The following is a 19,649-nucleotide window of genomic DNA, read 5'->3' on the forward strand; positions in this document are numbered from 1 at the left end:
CAAAAGTCCCACTCAGGATCAGAGACCTAGGATGCTACCTACTGCGCGCTCTCTCTCTCTCTCTGTGTACACCAAGGGGAGTCTGTTTAAATTATGTGACTACTGTAAAAACAGCTGAGAGATAGGTATGCTTCAAATTAGCTACTCTTGATTTCTCCACACACAGTTTTTGCAGCAGTGTAACTCCTGTGGGCACAGGCTGTATCATATAGTGGTATGCCTTGCTTGCTGAATGTAACAGCTACAGTGAAATCAGTGCTACACCAACTTTGTAGAACAGAGCTCAGTCTGGCTAGGTGCTGCCCTAGAGACAGGATCTTTCTCAATCCGCCCCACTACATTTGCTGGCTGCTCTGTTGCCGGGAAAGTAGCGCCAGCGTCTGTACGCTACTGCTGTGAAGATTCAGCTCCCAGGGCGGGCCCCACTCCGCCCAGCAGCGCCTCTTCCCGGCTGTCCGCGCTCGCCTCCCCACAGGCTGCTCTCTCCCGAGACCGCCCGCCCGCCCTAGCCATCTGCCCGCTCAGGGCGCCCCTCTGTCCTCCCTCAGGCCAGTGCTACCCGGGCGCGCCCTCCTCCCCGGGCCACCAGCCCGAGACACACCAGCCCCTCTCGGCCCTTCACTGCCCCCCGCTCCCAAGCTACAGCCCCCGGGCGGGTGTGACTGACCTGCGCGGCAGGGCTCCCGGGCTGGTACCATCACGGGCGCCCCCATGTCTCTGGGATCTCGCCGAGTGCGGGGCGCAGCGTTTCCTCACAGCCTCATCCCGGCCGCCCCGCCCGGCCCGGCCCGCACCTCCCTCAGCCACTCCCAGCCCAGGTGCGGAGGCTGCGGCCGGAGCCGGCGCCAGCGCCCTGCCCCTGCCGGCCTCATTGTGGTGTCACAGTGACGGGAGCGTGGGGAATCCAGGGCAAAGGGGAGCTCAGAGGGCAACTTCCCGTCACCGCAGGGCGGTAGGAGGAGAGGAGGGAAATGCTGGCTCCTTTCGCCGCTCAGGCGGAGCGTGGATAGTTTGGGAGGGGTCCCGGGGTGGACACACAGTCTGGTCTCATGCCCCAGCTTGAGGGGATGTTCTTAATCCGTCCCTGACCTGAATTCCTCACATGTCCCCCTCTATCAGCAATGGGCAGGTTTCCAACGGGGTGAGGCCCCAATTTACAATCCCTCAAAGCCCCACGGAAATCTGAGCCCCACGGAAAGCAATGGGCGTTTTGCCCTTGACATCTGTGTGGCCAGGATTTCACCCCAAGGCTGGCTATTGCTGGTTTCAGGTATGATGCCGCTTTCAAGGAGAGTGAGTGGCCAAATCATTAGGATTCCAGTAGCGGATTTTAGACTGAAACCCTTAAATGTAATGTAAGTGTAAGCAGGGGAATGGTCCTGCTATTGTGGGGAACTTCCCTGGCTTATACACTACTCCAGTGCAATGGGCTAGCGAAAGGGCTCCTCTTCCACTCTCCAGTGTGACAAAGCCCTTGAAACCCCAACAAGTCTGGGCCCAGGATTCCTGGGGGCTTGACCCCCAACCTTGTCATGGTCACTTAGAGCAGGGGCTAGGGTGTCCCCACTCCGGGGTGCTCTCTCCACACCGGACACTTCCCTGGCCCTGGATCATTACATACAGTTCAAAGCAAATACAATTTATTTTAAAAAATAAGGAAAAAATGGGAAAGGTAAAAAGAAAATGCATAGCCCCGCTTTGTGGCACAGGGACATCACAACCAGCATCTCTGGAATGTAAGGGAAGTTCACAGTCTGTTCTTCACACATCCCAGGCCTCCATCTCAAGTCCTGGCTGTACTGCAGGGCTGCTGCTGGTCAGACACTTGCTCTGATGGTGGCTACATGCATTCAGGCTCTAGGTGGCAGGACCCTTCTTCTCAGCATCAGCTCCCTCTGTCGGGGTTACAATCCCCCTCCAAGTCTGGCCTGCAAGGCCTCTTTCCCTGCTGCCCAGGGTCCCCTGTCCCGCTGCCCAGCTGCTCACCACACCTGGCTCCAGACTGCTCCAGCCTCAGCTCCACTCTGCCTCAGCACTGATGCTGCTCTGGCTTCAGCCCCCTGGGCTACTTTTTCTGGCCCCTCTGGCTCTGTTTGCTGCAATTCTCCTCCCAGCACAGGTCTGCTCTCTGGGCTGCTTCTGTGGCTCTTCTCCCAGCACAGATCTGCTTCCTAGGCTGCTTCTCTGGTCCTCTGGCTGGTGTAGCCTTGCTCTCCAGCTTAGCTTGGACTCCTGCTCTCTACTTAGCTTGGGCTGGCCCCACTCTGTCCCTGCTCACACGGAGAATGGGACCCGCCCCCCCTGGCCTCCTGACTCCCTCATTAGCCTGCCCACTCTGTCAATCAGGCTAACCTGGAGCATTGGCCTCTCCCCATTGTTCCTGGAGACTGTCAGTCTCAGGATCCTAATTTTCCACCAACCTCTTCTCCTTTCTTTTGGTACTGGAAGCTAGCCAACCAAAAATAAATAAATAAATAATTTTTTTTAAAAACAACCAAAAAACCCAAACCATTGAGTTTTAGTAAGGGGCCAACAGTCCCCTTACATAAGTCATTATGAAACCTAAGCCTCACATGGGATAGAACACGTGAGGGTACAGCAAGCATGCAGGAAGAGGGCCTGTGGGCCTCTGGAACACCAAATAAAGAGTCTGTGTTCTGGCTCTGCATAGACTGGTACTACAGACCTTGGTGGGATTAAGCCTGGGGAGGGACTTTAGTTTCCACAGAACATCCCCCACAACTGGCATGGAGAGGCTGTGGCTGCATTGGCTGTAACAGAAGTAACATGGGAGATGTGCTGCAGCCTTGGGTCCTGCATCTCTGTTGGGGTGTGTGGCTTGATTACTCAGGCTCTATGCAGGTGAAATTCTTCACCCCATAGGAATTTTCAGCACATGCCAATGAGCAAAATGGGTGCAGCATGTACACACCCTGAGCATGATTCACTGTCTTTGTTCTTGCTGTATGTAATCATAAGAAGATATTAACTTTGTTCCCTAATGGTTTCAGAACAGAAGTCCAAATCTTGTTTTTCTTGTTTTGAACTAATGAAAGTGAAGTCAAATTTATTTGTGTCACTGAGGGCACGTCTACACTGGCAAAGTTACAGTGGTGGCAGTTACAATGCCGTTCAGAGAGTGCAGAAGGAAAACCACTCTTGTGTGTTCACACTGACAACTGCCTGCGCAATACTGTGTTCACACTTCCGGCGCTATTTGGAGTGGTGCACTCTGGGCAGCTATCCCACAGAGCACCTCTTTCTCTTTTGTCGCTAAGACTTGTGGGAAGGCAGAGGGGGTCGCAGAGCATCCTGGGTCCAGTCCCAATGCCCCGTGATGCATTGTGTCACATTCTAACAAACCCTGTGCTTCCGTCCGCATTTGTTGCTGTAGCACGGTATGCACTCACCACCATGGCACCTCCTGCTGGTCAGTCCAGGAATTAGCTCTTTCTAGCCTTGGCATACCTCCTGCTGGCTAGTTTTTCTCCCTTGGTTACTGGCCCTGTTGTCTCCACCACCTCTGGCCCCATGTCCCTTCCAGACCCAGTCTCTTACTTTGGAGTGCTGCCCTGCAGCAGTGCCCCCACACTCTGGGTCTCCCCTCCTCAGGGGAACCCCTTCCCCCTATGCCCACCTTGCCTCAGTGGCTACAGCCAGTTGTCATCTAGCCCTCTTTCTCTGGGGCAAACTGCAGTCTGTAATTTAAAAGAATGGGCTGCAGTTTTTGGGTTAACGTACAGCAAAAACCCAACTAAAGCACTCCACCCCACCCTATTTTCTAGGATGATTGCTTCACCCCTCCTCCCACCGTGTGGCTAACATTGGGGAAGATTTCTGTTCAGCCACGGGCAAACAGGCCAGCAGGAACGGCCACCTCTGAATGTCCCCTTAATAAAATTCCCCTATTTCAACCAGGTGACCATGAATTATATCACTCTCCTGAGGATAACACAGAGAGATAAAGAATGGATGTTGCTTGAATGCCAGAAAACACCGGGACCATACTCTGCCATGCTTTGTTATGCAATGATTCCAGACTATGTGCTACTGGCCTGCTGTGGTAATGGAGGAAGGGATAAGGCTGCCCTCCCCAGAAACCTTTTGCAAAGGCTTTGGGAGTACATCCAGGAGAGCTTCACTGAGATGTCCCTGAAGGATTTCCACTCCATCCCCATACACGTTAACAGACTTTTCCAGTAGCTGTACTGGCCATGAATACATCCCAAGTCTTCAGGGCAAATTAATCATTAAACACGCTTGCTTTTAAACCATGTACAATATTTACAAAGGTACACTCACCAGAGGTGCCTTTGCTGCCTTCAAGGTCCGTGAGCCTGCCTTGGGTGGGTTGGGAGGGTACTGGCTCCAGGGTGATAAACAGTTCCTGGCTGTCAGGGAAAAGTTTTCACCGCTTCCTTGCTGTGTGCTAACTTCAACATCCTCCTCTTTCTCATTCCCTAAATCCGCCTCCCTGTTGCATGAGAGTCCATTGACGGAGACAAAGCACAGGGGTGGGGTAGTTGTAGGGGCACCCCCTAAAATGGCATACAGCTCATCATAGAAGCGGCATGTCTCGTGTACTGCTCTGGAGCAGCCGTTTGCCTCTCTGGTTTTTTGGTAGGCTTGCCTCAGCTCCTTAAGTTTCACGCAGCACTGCTGCAGATCCCTGTTATGGCCTCTGTCCTTCATGCCCTTTGAGATTTTTTCAAATATTCCAGCATTTTGTCTTTTGGAATGGAGTTCTGATAGCATGGATTCATCTCCCCATACAGCAATCAGATCCAGTACCTCCCGTTTGGTCCATCCTGGAGCTCTTTTGCGATTCTGGGACTCCATGGTCACGTGTGCTGATGAGTTCTGCATGGTCACCTGTGCTGATCAGCTCTCCACACTGGGCAAACAGGAAATGAAATTCAAAAGTTCACGGGGCTTTTCCTGTCTACCTGACCAGTGCATCGGAGTTGAGAGTGCTGTCCAGAGTGGTCACAATGGAGTACTCTGGGATAGCTTCCGGAGGCCAATACCGTCAAATTGTGTCCACTCTACCCCAAATTCGACCCAGCAAGGTCGATTTCAGTGCTAATCCCCTTGTCGGGTAGGAGTACCAAAATCAATTTTAAGAGGGGGGAGGGATAGCTCAGTGGTTTGAGCATTGGCCTGCTAAACCCAGGGTTGTGAGTTCAATCCTTGAGGGGGCCACTTAGGGATCTGGGGCAAAAATTGGTCCTGCTAGTGAAGGCAGGGGGCTGGACTCAATGACCTTTCAAGGTCCCTTCCAGTTCTAGGAGATTTGGTATATCTCCAATTATTACCTTATTACCTTTAAGAGCCCTTTAAGTCGACAGAAATGGCTGCATTGTGTGGACAGGTGCAGGGTAAAATCAATCTAACGCTGCTAAATTCAACCTAAACTCATAGTGTAGGCCAAGGCTAACATAACCCAGCAATGTCCAGGAAATTTAAAGCTGAAGTTACAGTTAAAAACAGTGATGTTACACAGAGGCGGCTCCAGGCACCAGCACGCCAAGGGCGGCAAGCTACGGGGGCCGCTCTGCCGGTTGCCCCAAGGGCGGTGGGCAGGTTGCCTTCGGTGGCCTGCTTGTGGAGGGTCTGCTGGTCCTGCGGCTTCGGCGGACTTCCCGCAGGCTGCCGCCGAATCCGCGGGACCGGGGACCTCACGCAGGCAAGCCGCCGAAGGCAGCCTGCCTGCCGTGCTTGGGGAGGCAAAATACCTAGAGTCGCCCCTGACCGTTACTGCTGGGTGGCAGTTTGGAGATGTCAGCTACCGGGCAGCTGTGCTCTAGACCAGGGGTCGGCAACCTTTCAGAAGTGGTGGGCTGAGTCTTCATTTATTCACTCTAATTTAAGGTTTCGCGTGCCAGTAATACATTTTAACGTTTTTAGAAGGTCTCTTTCTATAAGTCTATAATATATAACTAAACTATTGTTGTATGTAAAGTAAATAAGGTTTTCAAAATGTTTAAGAAGCTTGATTTAAAATTAAATTAAAATGCAGAGCCCCCAGACTGGTGGCCAGGACCCGGGCAGTGTGAGTGCCACTGAAAATCAGCTCGCATGCCGCCTTCAGCACACGTGCCATAGGTTGCCTACCCCTGCTCTAGACCCATGAGGCCTTAAATTTAACTACTGCTCTCATTTAGTCAAAGACAAAAATTCCAATAAACTCAATGGAACCCTTTATGGTACGTGTGCTGAAAGTGTTTTTATGTGAATTACAAATACACTTTAGTTGTCTTAAAATGGACTAAACCCTGCAGACATTATTCAGTCAAAATTGCCATTTGACTTCAAATGGAATTTTTTCATGACTAAGGAATGAAGAAATTAGCTAGTATTACTGAGTTCTGTTCTATATCTTATGTACAAACGCAGTGCTACAAATTACAAAATCATCTTTGCTAACCCTTATTTTTAGTAAGAGACAGTTTATTTGTGGCACAGGTTCAAGTTTTTGGTGGTCATTCATTGAGTTCCCTGAATAAATAGTCACATCTTAAAGGATTTTTCATCTATCTCAGAGCTGAAAAATATGACTGCCTGTAGTATATCAATATTCCTGTTCTTGCTACAGATATTACCCTGGCCACCTTAGCAAATCAATTGTGATTCTATAGACAATGCTTCTGAGGCTGCCTGTGTTTTAACTTTATGTTGTCTAATGTTGCTCAGAGAAGGCCTAAATGATATAAGGTTAAAAATGCTAGGAGCTGTGGGAACCTTTTCTACACTAGTGCTCCTAGCATTGTTGGAACAGCACCAGCACTAGGAAAAGGCAGGAAATATTTGCAAAAAAACCAAAAACTAAACAAACATACCTATAGTGTTGACAAGACCTAAGCATTTATCCACCTAGATAACAACAACAACAACATAGTAAATTTCTGATTTCCTTTGTGACTACAAAGCAGAGCCCTTCCTTTCAGAAACTAATGATTTATAAATAAGTATGTATATGTATCATGTAAATGAGAGCTTGCAAATAGAGACAGCCTTAATAGGATTGAGAAGAATTATAAAGGAGCTGACAAAGCAAGATATGGAAATAAATTAAAGCAGGCCTAGTAAAACAATAATCCAGGGCATCTATCTTCCTCCCATCAGTCAAGGTTACTTGATTCAAATACAAAACAATGTAAGAAATCCCTATGGGAAAATATTGACCTTTGTATAAACACTGGAACTAATTGAGCTTTCACTGATGTTAATGGGATTTCTGATTTTGACTTAAAAGGGAGCAGAGTTGTACCTATTGTCAAGTCATTCAGCAAACATAGCATTTGATCCTGCAAACACTTACTCATAAGACTCCAATGGAAACACTCATGAATAAAAATTACTCACTGGAGTAAGGGTTTGCAAGAACAGAACCACATGTTTTAAAGCAAATCTGATCCTTCCCTATCTCAGTTAAGATATAACTCCATTGGATTTTAGATGGAATTCAAAATTCCTCTACATAAAACACAACCAAATTGTTGAGAAAAAAACAAATAGATTTTGTCCACAGTACTTGTGGACCAACATGAAAACAGCATGAAATTTGATATTTTTAGTAATAAAATATCACGTTATATATATAATATAGGCACAGAAGCAGTTAAATAAAAGATTCAAGAAAAATCATTAAACTTGATAGAAGCTGAATTTTCAGTCTTGCTGAAACAACAATAAATTATGTTCCAAAAAATATGCCCGAATTTGGCATATGATTTGCATCTGATTTCATTTGATATTCTGGATGCCTTTTGTGAATCTGCATATTTGGGTGTAACATTAGCTATGAATTTACTGAGTTTCTATGTGGTGTTTTGTTTTGTTTGTTTTTAATAGCTACAAAGTTCTTGTAAATGCAGTGTTGTTGTAGCTGTGTCAGTCTCAGGATATTACAGAGACAAGGTGGGTGAGGTAATATATTTTATTGAACCAACTTCTGTTGGTGAGAGAGAGACAAGCTTTTGAGCTACACAGAGTTTTTCCTCAGGTATGGGAAAGTTATTCAAAGCATCACAGTTACATACTGTGGCAAACCCAGAACAAATGGCTACAAAGGGAGGGGTAGTAATTAGTCCCAGGGGGTTAAAGGGCCTCTCCCAATTCACTGAGGAGAGATAGCCATGGGGAAATAAGGTTTAGCTGGAAAAGGAGTTACCAGGGAACTAATTAGGTTCAGCTGGCTCCAACTTCTGGCGATCCTTTTAAAACCCTCCCTGGGTGTAGAAGGGGTGGGGAGAGTGAGAGAAGTTGTTAGGGGTAGCAGGGTGCTGAACCCTTCCAGCAAAGAAGGTGGCACTCTGTCCCCAGAAGGGGAGAAAACAAGCACAAGCGAATGACTGAGGGAAGGATTAGCCAGACCCTGTGTTGCCAAGAAGGATTTGCTTTGCTCAAGCCTGTGTCTCCAAGGCTAAAAAGGACTGAGCCTGCTGAGGAGAAGGTACTTTGCTACAATACAAAATCAAACAGATAGTTTAGCATAATACTCCTGGGAGCATTCTGCACTAAAAAATTAAAAATTCTGTGCCCAATGTTTTAAAATTCTGCATATTTTATTTGTCAAAATAACAATATAATCATACCAGTTTGAATTATTTTGGTAATTTATTTCAAAATACCTTTCAGCAAGTATGTCAATAATAATACAGACAACAAAATAGATTCCCCCCAGAAGTAGAGAGTTAAAGAAATTCCTATGACAACCCAGTTTCTGTTTCTCTGTTCTGTTTTTGTTGGGCACCTCGGTCTGGGTGTGTCACACAAGCCAGCTGGGCACATCTTTGGGGGGAGGGAACTCTGCCCTTCTGGTCTCAGACCCATGCCCCCAGAGCCCAGCTTTGGGGCACCCCCCCACCTAGACACCTGCACCTCTATCCCTCAGAATCCAGCTGCAGGATGCCCCCTGGCCCAGACACCTGCATCCCCTCCCACCCAGAGTCCAGCTGTGGGGTGCCCACAAGTGCACACACCCACACTCCCTACCCCCATAGCCCAGGGATCCAGAGAGAAACAGCTTGAGGCTGGGTCTGGGGCTTGTATGCACACTGCCTCCTTCTTCAAGATGTGCTGAGAGCTGCAGCTGCCTGGAACCCTCCAGCTCTCCCTCTCCCTTCCACCAGCAGTGTCCTGTATTTGTGAACTGGAGAGCTGGGCTCTGCTTGGTCTAGCAGTCACTAGTGGCGGCCAGCAGATTGTGGCACCAATTCTGTGGGGAAAAAATGAAATTCTGTGCAAAACATTAATTCTGTGCAAATTTTGCATTGTGCAGTGGCACAGAATTCCCCCAGCAGTAGCATAAGTAGTTAGCATATATTGTAAGGGACCACTGAAAGTCATGTGGCCTGCTAGCATCCTAACAGAACCTGCTTCAATACAGAAATAAAACCCCCTCTGACCACACACCCCTAATTGTCACCTACCACCCCACACTGGAACCTATACCGGGTATCATCAAACAACTACAACTCATACTCGCTGGGGATCCCATCCTGAAAGAAATCTTTCCTGAACACCCTCATCTGGCCTTTAAACAACCTCCCAAGCTCATCATCAGAAGCAAGCTCCCCACAGACCAGGTTTATGTACTCATGCTCCTTAAAGAGAGCAAACTATGGGCACGAGTCCCATTGCCGGTGCAGTTTAGAAACCCCATTCTTTTAAAGCCAGCAATTACATCAGGAATATGTTTTATGCTCACCACTTTGAGGTAAGCCTGATTGCCTCAGAAACCTCTGCCACCACTTTACCTACAGTCAATTTTCCAGCACTAAACTGGTTGGCAATGATGTGTAGCAGTCTGGGATAGCCAGCTTTGAGAGGATTATAGCAACCCACTTCTGGACCAGGATGGTTGCCCTCACACGTGTGTCTTTAACTGGAGGCTCGGGGCAAGTTGCTCACAAAGCTCCAGAAATGTAGCTCTCTTTATGAGAAGGTTCTGGAGCCACTGCTGGTCATCTCAAATCTGCATGATGACATGGTCCCACCAGTCTGTGCTTGTGGCCCTGCTCCAGAAGGTCTACATAAGGGGCATCTTTGGCTGTACCAAGTGTCATGAGCAATATCAGCCAGTTCGAATCTGCCATGTCTGTGCCCTCCTCCTCCTGGTTCATCATAACCTCTATCAGGTGCCTTTGGTGGGTCAGAAAATACCACCAAAATGTCCACCAGCATTTCATCAAAGCTCTGCCTGTTTCCTGACACAGGAGTGATAGTTCACGCAAAAAGTTATTCAAAAGGTGCTTCCTCCATGTTGTTAGCTCTGGTATCTGGGTGCACACAGATCAAAATGACGGCTCAGCAGGATGTGTTTGTGGGCTTTTCAAACTTCCTTTGATGTGCTGGGTGGACAGTCAAGTTTTCCCGCAGTACAACATGATCAAACATGGTTTGAGTTGGGTCTGTGTACTGCAGTGTGGATGTTAATGGCATATTGGGCTGCATTAGTGGGAGCATTGCCAACAAATCAAGGTAAGTGATTATTCCCCTCTATTCAGCACTGGTGAGGCCACATCTGGAGTATTGCATCCAGTTTTGGGCCTCCCACTACAGAAAGGATGTGGACAAATTGGAGAGAGTCCAGTGGAGGGCAACAAAAATGATTAGGGGGTTTGGTCAGATGACTTCTGAGGAGATGCTGAGGGAACTGGGCTTTTTTAGTCTGCAGAAGAGAAGAGTGAGGGGGGATTTGATAGCAGCCTTCAATTATCTGAAAGGGGATTCCAAAGAGGATGGAGCTAGATGGTTCTCAGTAGTGGTGGCAGATGACAGAACAAGAAACAACGGTCACAAGTTGCAGTGGGGGAGGTCTTGGTTGGATATTAGGAAACACTATTTCACTAGGCGGGTGGTGAAGCACTGGAATGGATTACCTAGGGAGGTGGTGGAAGCTCCATCCTTAGAGGTTTTTAAGGCCCGGCTTGACAAAGCCCTGGCTGGGATGATTTAGTTGGTGTTGGTCCTGCTTTGATCAGGGGGTTGGACTAGATGACCTTCTGAGGTCTCTTCCAATCCTAATCGTCTATGATTCTATGATGCCAGAGCCCCAGGTTCGAGCCTGGATTAGAAAATTCTTAATGTAGGGTTAGGAATCAATGTAGATGCTCAAGTCCTGGGTTCTCTTACCCAGGCCCGATGACTGAAGTCCCACTTACATTGTAGTGTAGACTTACCCAAAGTGCCTTCGGGGAAATTGTGAATTGAGCCCTGAGGGAAGGACAGAAGGGAAACCTGTGGCAAAGCTAGGATCTGAACCAAATCTCCTGCGCTCTATTTCAGTGCCTTAACCACAAATCATACTTTCTTGTCTAATTCTTTCCAGTGTTATGTTCTGATGCAGTTTTATGTTCTGACACAATTCTATATGAGTTTGTCTTTTTTTATAACCTAAGATAGAGCAAGGAGATTTCGACTAATAGCTTTTCTTTCTCTGATAGCTAAAATAATATTTTTGCTTAGAATTAGCAAATAAGATGTTATAAACAATAAGATTTTAAAATAAACATATATGAAACATTTTACAGGTATTTTAAGCATCATGATGGGAACATTGTAGGCCCTTACAAAGCTGTATTAGTTTGGCTGAGCAGTTTCCAAATTGACTAAAACTGTAATTATTATTATTCTAGGCTATTTGATAAAATATGAAAGAATAAACAGCAAACCATATCTATTCCAGTGAAAAACCCTAGTACAATAATAATGTATGAATCTGCAATAAAAGTAATACAAAAATATCACCAGACAATATTGCTATGTAACACTTTTCCAATATCTTCCTTAGTTTCAGAACAGGAATTGTTCAATAGTCTTTGTCAAATCCCATGCATATTCTTAGTATTCATAAGCTTCTGCTCAGGTGAGGGATAATAGTGACTGTCACTGTCACTTTCATCTGTCTCTAAATCTCAAAATCCAGCACTAGGTCAAGGAAATCCTCGTCTAATGACCACGCCCTAGTCTTGGAATAATACAGAGAAGTATCATTAGACTGCCCATTTAAGAAATTCAGCAATAAGAAAATTAATACCCTGAAATGTTGATTGTTTGGATTTCCATTGTGGCTGTTTACATTCAGCGTGGAAATGCTGACAACTTAAAGGACTGCAATCATTACTAGGAGTAGATTACATTACCAAGGTAAGCACCCACAATAGCAAAGCACCTTGTGACAACAATAATACTGATGTCTTTTTTTCCCACTTAAGTATTTTTTTAATTTGCTTTATTCTAGATGTATCCTATTTTCTAGAGGGCAAATCTAGATACTTTGTAACAACACAGTATTTAATGTAATATGACTGAATATTTTGTATGTTGTTCTTCAATAATTAAATGTAAGCAAATAGACGTACTGGGCCAAATTAATCCATAGTGTATCTCTATTGAAGTCACTGCATCCCCGAAGTCAGTGTAGATACAACAGGGGTGAATTTGGACCATTGTGCCTATAGGAAAGTGAGACCTGGCTAATGTAAAAAAGCACAGCAGATGGAGCGGCTAATCCTCCATTCATTACAATTCTGTACACGAATAATGCTCTCTTTTGTTTTCTTGCATCCTAAAGCTCTTGGCTTATCACTGGTAAAATAGTTTAAAAAAAAACAACGGTAAGTGTTTGGACATTTAGCTGTTCTTCATAGCTCTCTTATCTTTTTAAAAAGAGAATACATAGAGTCAGATTATTTGTGAAATCGATTACGTGATAATGTGAAATATTTCTAAAACAAAAGTTCATTTGCATTACTTTGAATTCTAACTTCCTAAATATTATTATCTGCTGTTGTGGAATGGGCTAGAAGATAACAATCAGTATGCTACTTCGTGCTAATATGATATTTTAACAAAAACGGTGTAGCTAGAGAATAAGGAAAAGCTATATTAACATAATTAATATAGTCAAGAAATACTTTGCTTAACATAACTTCAATAGGGGCAGGGATTTTGACCCACAAGTGCTCAATAGAAATATCATGCTCGCAGATCAGGTGCATATAGGCGGACAGTTGTGTTGTCATTTCTACAGGACAATTTTGGGCTTCTGGGTTTAAAAATGTGGCCCTTAACTTCTGAAATTATCAAAAATATTCCTTAATGCTAATAGAACTTGAAGACAGGAGAAACAACCTGATCCTGCACTATTTACTGAGATCCAAATTCTGACCCACTAGTTTGAAACTATAGGGGGCCAAGTCCTTTCTGCTTCCATGTATAGGAGTTCCACACCAGCCTAATCAGAACTATCAGGCTGGGAAAGAAGAGGCCTCAGAGTGGCTGCTCCACAGTCTGAACCAGTGGAACTAGAGTTTCCAACTTTCTAATTACAAAAAACCGAACACCCTTGCCCCAGCCCTGCCCCTTCTCTGAGGCCCCACCCCCACTCACTCCAGCACCCCTCCCTCTGTTGCTCACTCTCCCCAACCCTCACTCACTTTCACTGGGCTGGGGCAGGAGGTTGAGGTGCAAGAGGAGGTGAGGGTTCCAGCTGGGGGTGTGGGCTCCAGTTTAGGGCCAGTAATGAGTGGTTCAGGGTGCAGGAGGGGGCTCTGATCTAGGACGGGGGCTGGTATGTGGGAGGATCACCTGACTAGGACAGTGATAGTGACTATGAAATGCTAAGGGAGATTAGAGAGGCTATCAAAACAAAGAACTGAATAATAGTGGGGGGTTTCAATTATCCCCATATTGAGTGGGTACATGTCACCTCAGGATGAAATGCAGAGACAAAATTTCTCGATACTTTAAATGACTGCTTCTTGGAGCAGCTGGTACAGGAACCCACAAGGGGAGAGCCAATTCTCAAGTTAGTCCTGAGTGGAGTGCAGGATTGGGTGCAAGAGGAAACTATAACAGGACCGCTTGGAAATAGTGACCATAATATAATAACATTTAACATCCCTGTGGTGGGAAGAACACCTCACCAGCCCAACACTGTGGCATTTAATTTCAGAAAGAGGAACTATGCAAAAATGAGGAGGTTAGTTAAACAGAAATTAAAAGGTAAGTGATTAGACTGAAATCCCTGAAAGCTGAATAGACACGTTTCAAAGACACTATAATAGGGCCCAACTTAAATGTATACCCCAAATTAAAAAACACAGTAAAAGAACTAAAAAGGAGCCACCATGTCTTAACAACCATGTAAAGGAAGCAGTGACAGATAAAAAGGCATCTTTTTAAAAAGTGGAAGTCAAATCCTAGTGAGGTAAATAGAAAGGAGCATAAACACTGCCGAATTAAGTGTAAAAAAGTAATAAGAAAAGCCAAAAAGGAGTTTGAAGAACAGCTAGCCAAAAACTCAAAAGGTAATAACAAAATGTTTTTTAAGTACATCAGAAACAGAAAGCTTGCTAAACTACCAGTGGGCCCCCTGGATGATCGATATGCTAAAGGAACACTCAAAGACACTAAGGCCATTGCAGAGAAACTAAATTAATTATTTGCATCAATCTTCACTGTTGAGGATGTGAGGGAGATTCCCAAATCTAAGCCATCCTCATAGCTGACAAATCTGAGAAATTGTCACAGATTGAAGTGTCATTAGAGGAGGTTTTGGAATTAATTGATAAACTTAACAGTAACAAGTCACCGGGACCAGATGGCATTCACCCAAGAGTTCTGAAAGAACTCAAATGTGAAATTGTGGAACTATTAACTATGGTTTGTAACCTGTCCTTTAAATCAGCTTTTGTACCCAATGACTGGAAGATAGCTAATGTAATGCCAATATTTCAAAAGGGCTCTAGAGGTGATCCCGGCAATTACAGACTGGTAAGTCTAACGTCAGTACCGGGCAAATTAGTTGAAACAATAGTAAAGAATAAAATTGTCAGACACATAGAAGAACATAAATTGTTGGGCAAAAGTCAACATGGTTTCTGTAAAGGGAAATCATGTCTTACTAATCTATTAGAGTTCTTTGAAGGGGTCAACAAACATGTGGACAAGGGGGATCCAGTGGACATAGTGTACTTAGATTTCCAGAAAGCCTTTGACAAGGTCCCTCACCAAAGGCTCTTACGTAAATTAAGTTGTCATGGGATAAGAGGGAAGATCCTTTTATGGGTTGAGAACTGATTAAAAGACAGGGAACAAAGGGTAGGAATTAATGGTAAATTTTCAGAATGGAGAGGGGTAACTAGTGGTGTTCCCCAAAGGTCAGTCCTAGGACCAATCCTATTCAACTTATTCATAAATGATCTGGAGAAAGGGGTAAACAGTGAGGTGGCAAAGTTTGTAGACGATAGTAAACTGCTCAACAAGATAGTTAAAATCAAAGCAGACTGTGAATTTAAAAGATCTCATGAAACTAAGTGATTGGGCAACAAATTGGCAAATGAAATTTAATGTGGATAAATGTAAAGTAACACACACTGGAAAAAATAACTCCAACTATACATACAATATGATGGGGGCTAAGTTAGCTACAACTAATAAGGAAAGAGATCTTGGAGTCATCGTGGATAGTTCTCTGAAGATGTCCACGCAGTGTGCAGCAGCAGTCAAAAAAGCAAACAGGATGTTGGGAATAATTAAAATAGGAATAGAGAATAAGACGGAGAATATCTTATTGCCCTTATATAAATCCATGGTACACCCACATCTTGAATACTGTGTACAGATGTGGTCTCCTCATTTCAAAAAATATATACTGGCATTAGAAAAGGTTCAGAGAAGGGCAACTAAAATGATTAGGGGTTTGGAACAGGTACCATATGAGGCAAGATTAAAGAGGCTAGGACTTTTCACCTTGGAAAAGAGGAGACTAAGGGGGGGATATGATAGAGGTATATAAAATCATGAGTGGTGTGGAGAAAGTGAATAAGGAAAAGTTATTTACTTGTTCCCATAATATAAGAATGAAATTAATAGGCAGCAGGTTTAAAACAAATAAAAGGAAGTTCTTCTTCACACAGCGCACAGTCAACTTGTGGAACTCCTTATCTGAGGAGGTTGTGAAGGCTAGGACTATCACAGCGTTTAAAAGGGAACTGGATAAATTCATGGGTGTTAAGTCCATTAATGGCTATTAGCCAGGATGGGTAAGGAATGGTGTCCCTAGCCTCTGTTTGTCAGAGGGTGGAGATGGATGACAGGAGAGAGATCACTTGATCATTACTTGTTAGGTTCACTCCCTCTGGGGACACCTGGCATTGGCCACTGTCGGCAGACAGGATACTGGGCTGGATGGACCTTTGGTCTGACCCAGTAGGGCCGTTCTTATGTTTTTATGAGTGAGTGAGTGCTCCGGCTGGGGGTGGGGCTCTGGGGTGGGGCTGAGGATGAGCAGTTTGGGGTGCAGGAGGGGGCTCTGGACTGGGGCCGAGGGGTTTGGAGTGTGGGACGGGGCTCAGGGCTGGGGCAAAGGGTTGGAATGTGAGAGGAGGTCAAAGTGTGGCTCTGGAAGAGAGTTTGGGTGCAGGAGGGTGCTCAGGGCTGGGGCAGGGCTGTGGGGTACAGGAGGGGATGTGAGTGTGGGAGGGAATTCCAACCAGGGGTAGAGGGTTGGGGTGCAGGTGGGGGTGCAGGATTTGGGAGGGACTTAGGGTGCGGGACAGGGTTCCAACCTGGGGCAGGGGGTTCAGGGTGCATGCTCCAGCCAGGTGTCACTTACCTCAGGTGGCTCCAGGTCGGGGGTACAGTGGGGCTAAGGTAGGTGCCCTGCCTGCTCTGGCTCCCTGCTGCTCCTGGAAGCGGCCAGCATGTCAGGCCCTGAGGTGGAGGCGCAACCAGGCGACTGCGTGGTTCCTGGCCAATGGGAGCTGCAGAGCTGGCGCTTGGGGCGGGGTCAGCATGCGAAGCTTCTCTGGCCACCCTTGTGCCTAGGGGCCACAGGGACATGCTGGCCACTTCCGGGAGCTGCGTGGAGCCAGGGCAGGCAGGGAGCCTGCCTTAACCCCACTTCTCCACTGACCAGACTTTTGATGGCCCAGTCAGCAGTGCTGACCAGAGCTGCCAGGATCCCTTTTCAACTGGCCATTCAGGTCAAAACGGGGCACCTGGCAATCCTACTCACAGGCAGGGGCGGCTCCAGGCCCCAGCATGCCAAGTGCGTGCTTGGGGCGGCATGCTGCGGGGGGCGCTCTGCCAGTCACCAGGAGGGCGGCAGGCGGCTCCGGTGGACCTCCCGCAGGCGTGCCTGCGGAGGGTCCGCTGGTCCTGCGGCTTCGGTGGAGCATCCGCAGGCAAGCCTGCGGGAGGTCCACTGGAGCCGCGGGACCAGCAGACCCTCCGCAGGCACATCTGCGGGAGGTCCACCGGAGCCGCGGGACCGGCGACCGGCAGAGCGCCCCCCGCTGCGTGACGCTGTGCTTGGGGCGGTGAAATGGCTAGAGCCGCCCCTGCTCACAGGGCATCTATAGATTCTGACCCATCTGTATCTTTTGTGGAGTGATATATGGATATGAGCCCAAGGATCTTAGGGGAACATGCGGCTCAGCCAAAGCCTCCAAATTCCAGTGCTTGAGCATGAGGGAGGGTTTGAAGGGTCTCTACCCAGGACTATACATTGCTATGATTGCCCCTTAGGCCGCTTAGAAAAGCCTTATGGGGTAGTTCCATCTGAATGAGGTCAGTGACAAGAAGTTGGAGTAACCTTGGTGTAATCCATTTATTTACTGAAATATACACAAAGTCCTGTTTCTTTGAACAGCAGAGGAATATACAGCAGACCAGCTTTTGCAGAAATTCTAAGCCAAATATTTCAGCCTGATACCCAAGAAGCCTCTGTTTTCTTATGGTGTCCCACACAACAATTTTAAGGCTCTTACAGAGCCCACAAACCGTCTCCTGCAGCATAACACAAAATCTCTCCAAATATTGTTTGCTGGATACTGAACACTGTTTTGGATTCAGTGCCGTGCCCTCTCTGTGCAGCCTTACCACACGAAGGGGCTTCAGCTGAGTGCTTGACTCACACCAGTATCAGTGACCCTCTGGATGCAACAATTTTATGACATCTCAACTTTCTATGGACAGATTAGTCACGTGATTATATTAACAACTTTTATTGAGCAACCCTTAGCCCCTTTCATAACTAGGGGGTTGCGCACTTCATAGCTTCTATAGGCTGAATGGATTGCACACACTGGTGCTCCTTACATTCTTCCTATCCTCCTCCCGCCATCTACCAACTAACCTGAATTCCACCCTCCCATCCCCTGTTGCAACTCCCCTCTGACTCATGCCAAGGGCTGTGTGTGGCCCATCTCCAGCTCCCCCTATCATTGTTCCCCATTCTCTCCCCTGCTAGGGGCTCAGCAGTTTCTCTTTGAAGTCTGGTCCTGAAGTCTGGTCCTGAAGTCTGGACCAGACTTCAAAGAGAAACTGCTGAGTTTCAGTTCATCTGCAAATTTGACACCATCAGCTCAGGATTAAACAAAGGCTGTGAATGGCTTGCCAACTACAGAACCAGTTTCTCCTCCCTTGGTTTTCACACCTCTACTGCTAGAACAGGGCCTCATCCTCCCTGATTGAACTAACCTCGTTATCTCTTGCTTGCTTTTTGCTTGCATATATATATACCTGCCCCTGGAAATTTCCACTACTTGCATCCGAAGAAGTGGGTATTCACCCACGAAAGCTCATGCTGCAAAACGTCTGTTAGTCTATAAGGTGCCACAGGATTCTTTGCTGCTTCTTCAGGGAGTGGTTGAATCAGGCTGGATCTAAGCTGCCTTTGCGTGCCAGCATTACCCACTTTTAATATTGCCCCCCATCCGTGTGTGGAGATACAGCTTGCTAATACATCTGGTGTAGTTTCAATCCCTAAGGCTACAGCAATCCAGTGAAAATCCTCTTTCCAGCACCTATGCCATGGTTGACTCATTGGTTAGGTCTTAGAAATGTGTTTCTTATGTGACTACCTCCTTATAGCCAAGCCATACCATTAGCCATTTTAAAGCCTGACAGCAATATCACAAGATATAATAGAATGATACTTCTTAGTATACAATCTTAATCTTTTTATTTTATGGACTGTAGTAGATATCTACATAGCCTGCATGAACTGCCTATTTGCCTGTTGGAAACAGAGTTTCCTCTTAGCTCTCCCACATGAAATGGGTTAGGCAACTGGGAATGGTGCCTTCAGTTTCACTGGATAAAACAAAGACATAATCTACCAACAAATACATCATATTCCTGTTTAGTTTAGCAGACACATGCTATAGCAGTATCACAATGCTTCTTCCATCATCTTCCCAGCAGCAGGCTGAATTGAACGGCAAAGGTATTTTCATCAAGAGTGATCCCATCGGTGGCATTTTACTGCACTTCTCAGTAGCACAGCAAATCATGAATGGGCCTTTTTTGAAGTAATTCCTGTCAGTTACTGGCAATTTCAAAACTGTCATCTTCATGCAGCTCCAGGTGCTTTTGCATTTCAAATTCAAACTGACAGGCTGATTGAAATTGTGCATGTGAACTACTCAGGACAGGCAACTGAATAACATGCTGAGTATTGTGACTCAATTTTACCAGCATTTCTGAAAGGATTTTATAAAACACCTGCCTTTATTTTGTAACTGAACACTGAGATTGCGTATTAACCAGAATGCATTGTGCAAGGGCTAGAGTACCAACTTTAGTTCATGATTTGCTATGAAATTCTCTTTCCAACAGTAAAACTTCATGTC

At 46.2% G+C, this 19,649-nt stretch overlaps 2 protein-coding genes across 4 annotated transcripts in view; one reads left to right on the forward strand and one right to left on the reverse strand.

Annotated features, from left to right (window-relative positions):
* Positions 1-848, reverse strand: part of NIPAL1 (NIPA like domain containing 1) — a 41,025-nt gene extending 40,177 nt beyond the window's left edge. The window contains exon 1 of the mRNA XM_045019885.1: positions 668-848. Coding sequence (XP_044875820.1) covers positions 668-713 — 46 coding nt within the window. The 5' untranslated portion in view covers positions 714-848. The remainder of the gene's footprint in view (positions 1-667) is intronic.
* CNGA1 (cyclic nucleotide gated channel subunit alpha 1) overlaps positions 1-19,649 on the forward strand; it is a 42,740-nt gene that overhangs the window by 1,199 nt on the left and 21,892 nt on the right. The window contains exon 1 of one of the 3 annotated variants that reach the window (XM_045019877.1): positions 8,200-8,455. The exons of 1 other annotated variant lie outside the window; for it this stretch is intronic. The gene's annotated coding sequence lies outside the window, so the exon portion shown is untranslated. Of the gene's footprint in view, positions 1-8,199; positions 8,456-19,649 lie in introns of those variants that run through there. One more of the 3 variants, XM_045019875.1, reaches the window with a different exon arrangement.

Source organism: Mauremys mutica, chromosome 5, assembly GCF_020497125.1.
Source record: "Mauremys mutica isolate MM-2020 ecotype Southern chromosome 5, ASM2049712v1, whole genome shotgun sequence".
Lineage (NCBI taxonomy): Eukaryota > Metazoa > Chordata > Testudines > Geoemydidae > Mauremys > Mauremys mutica.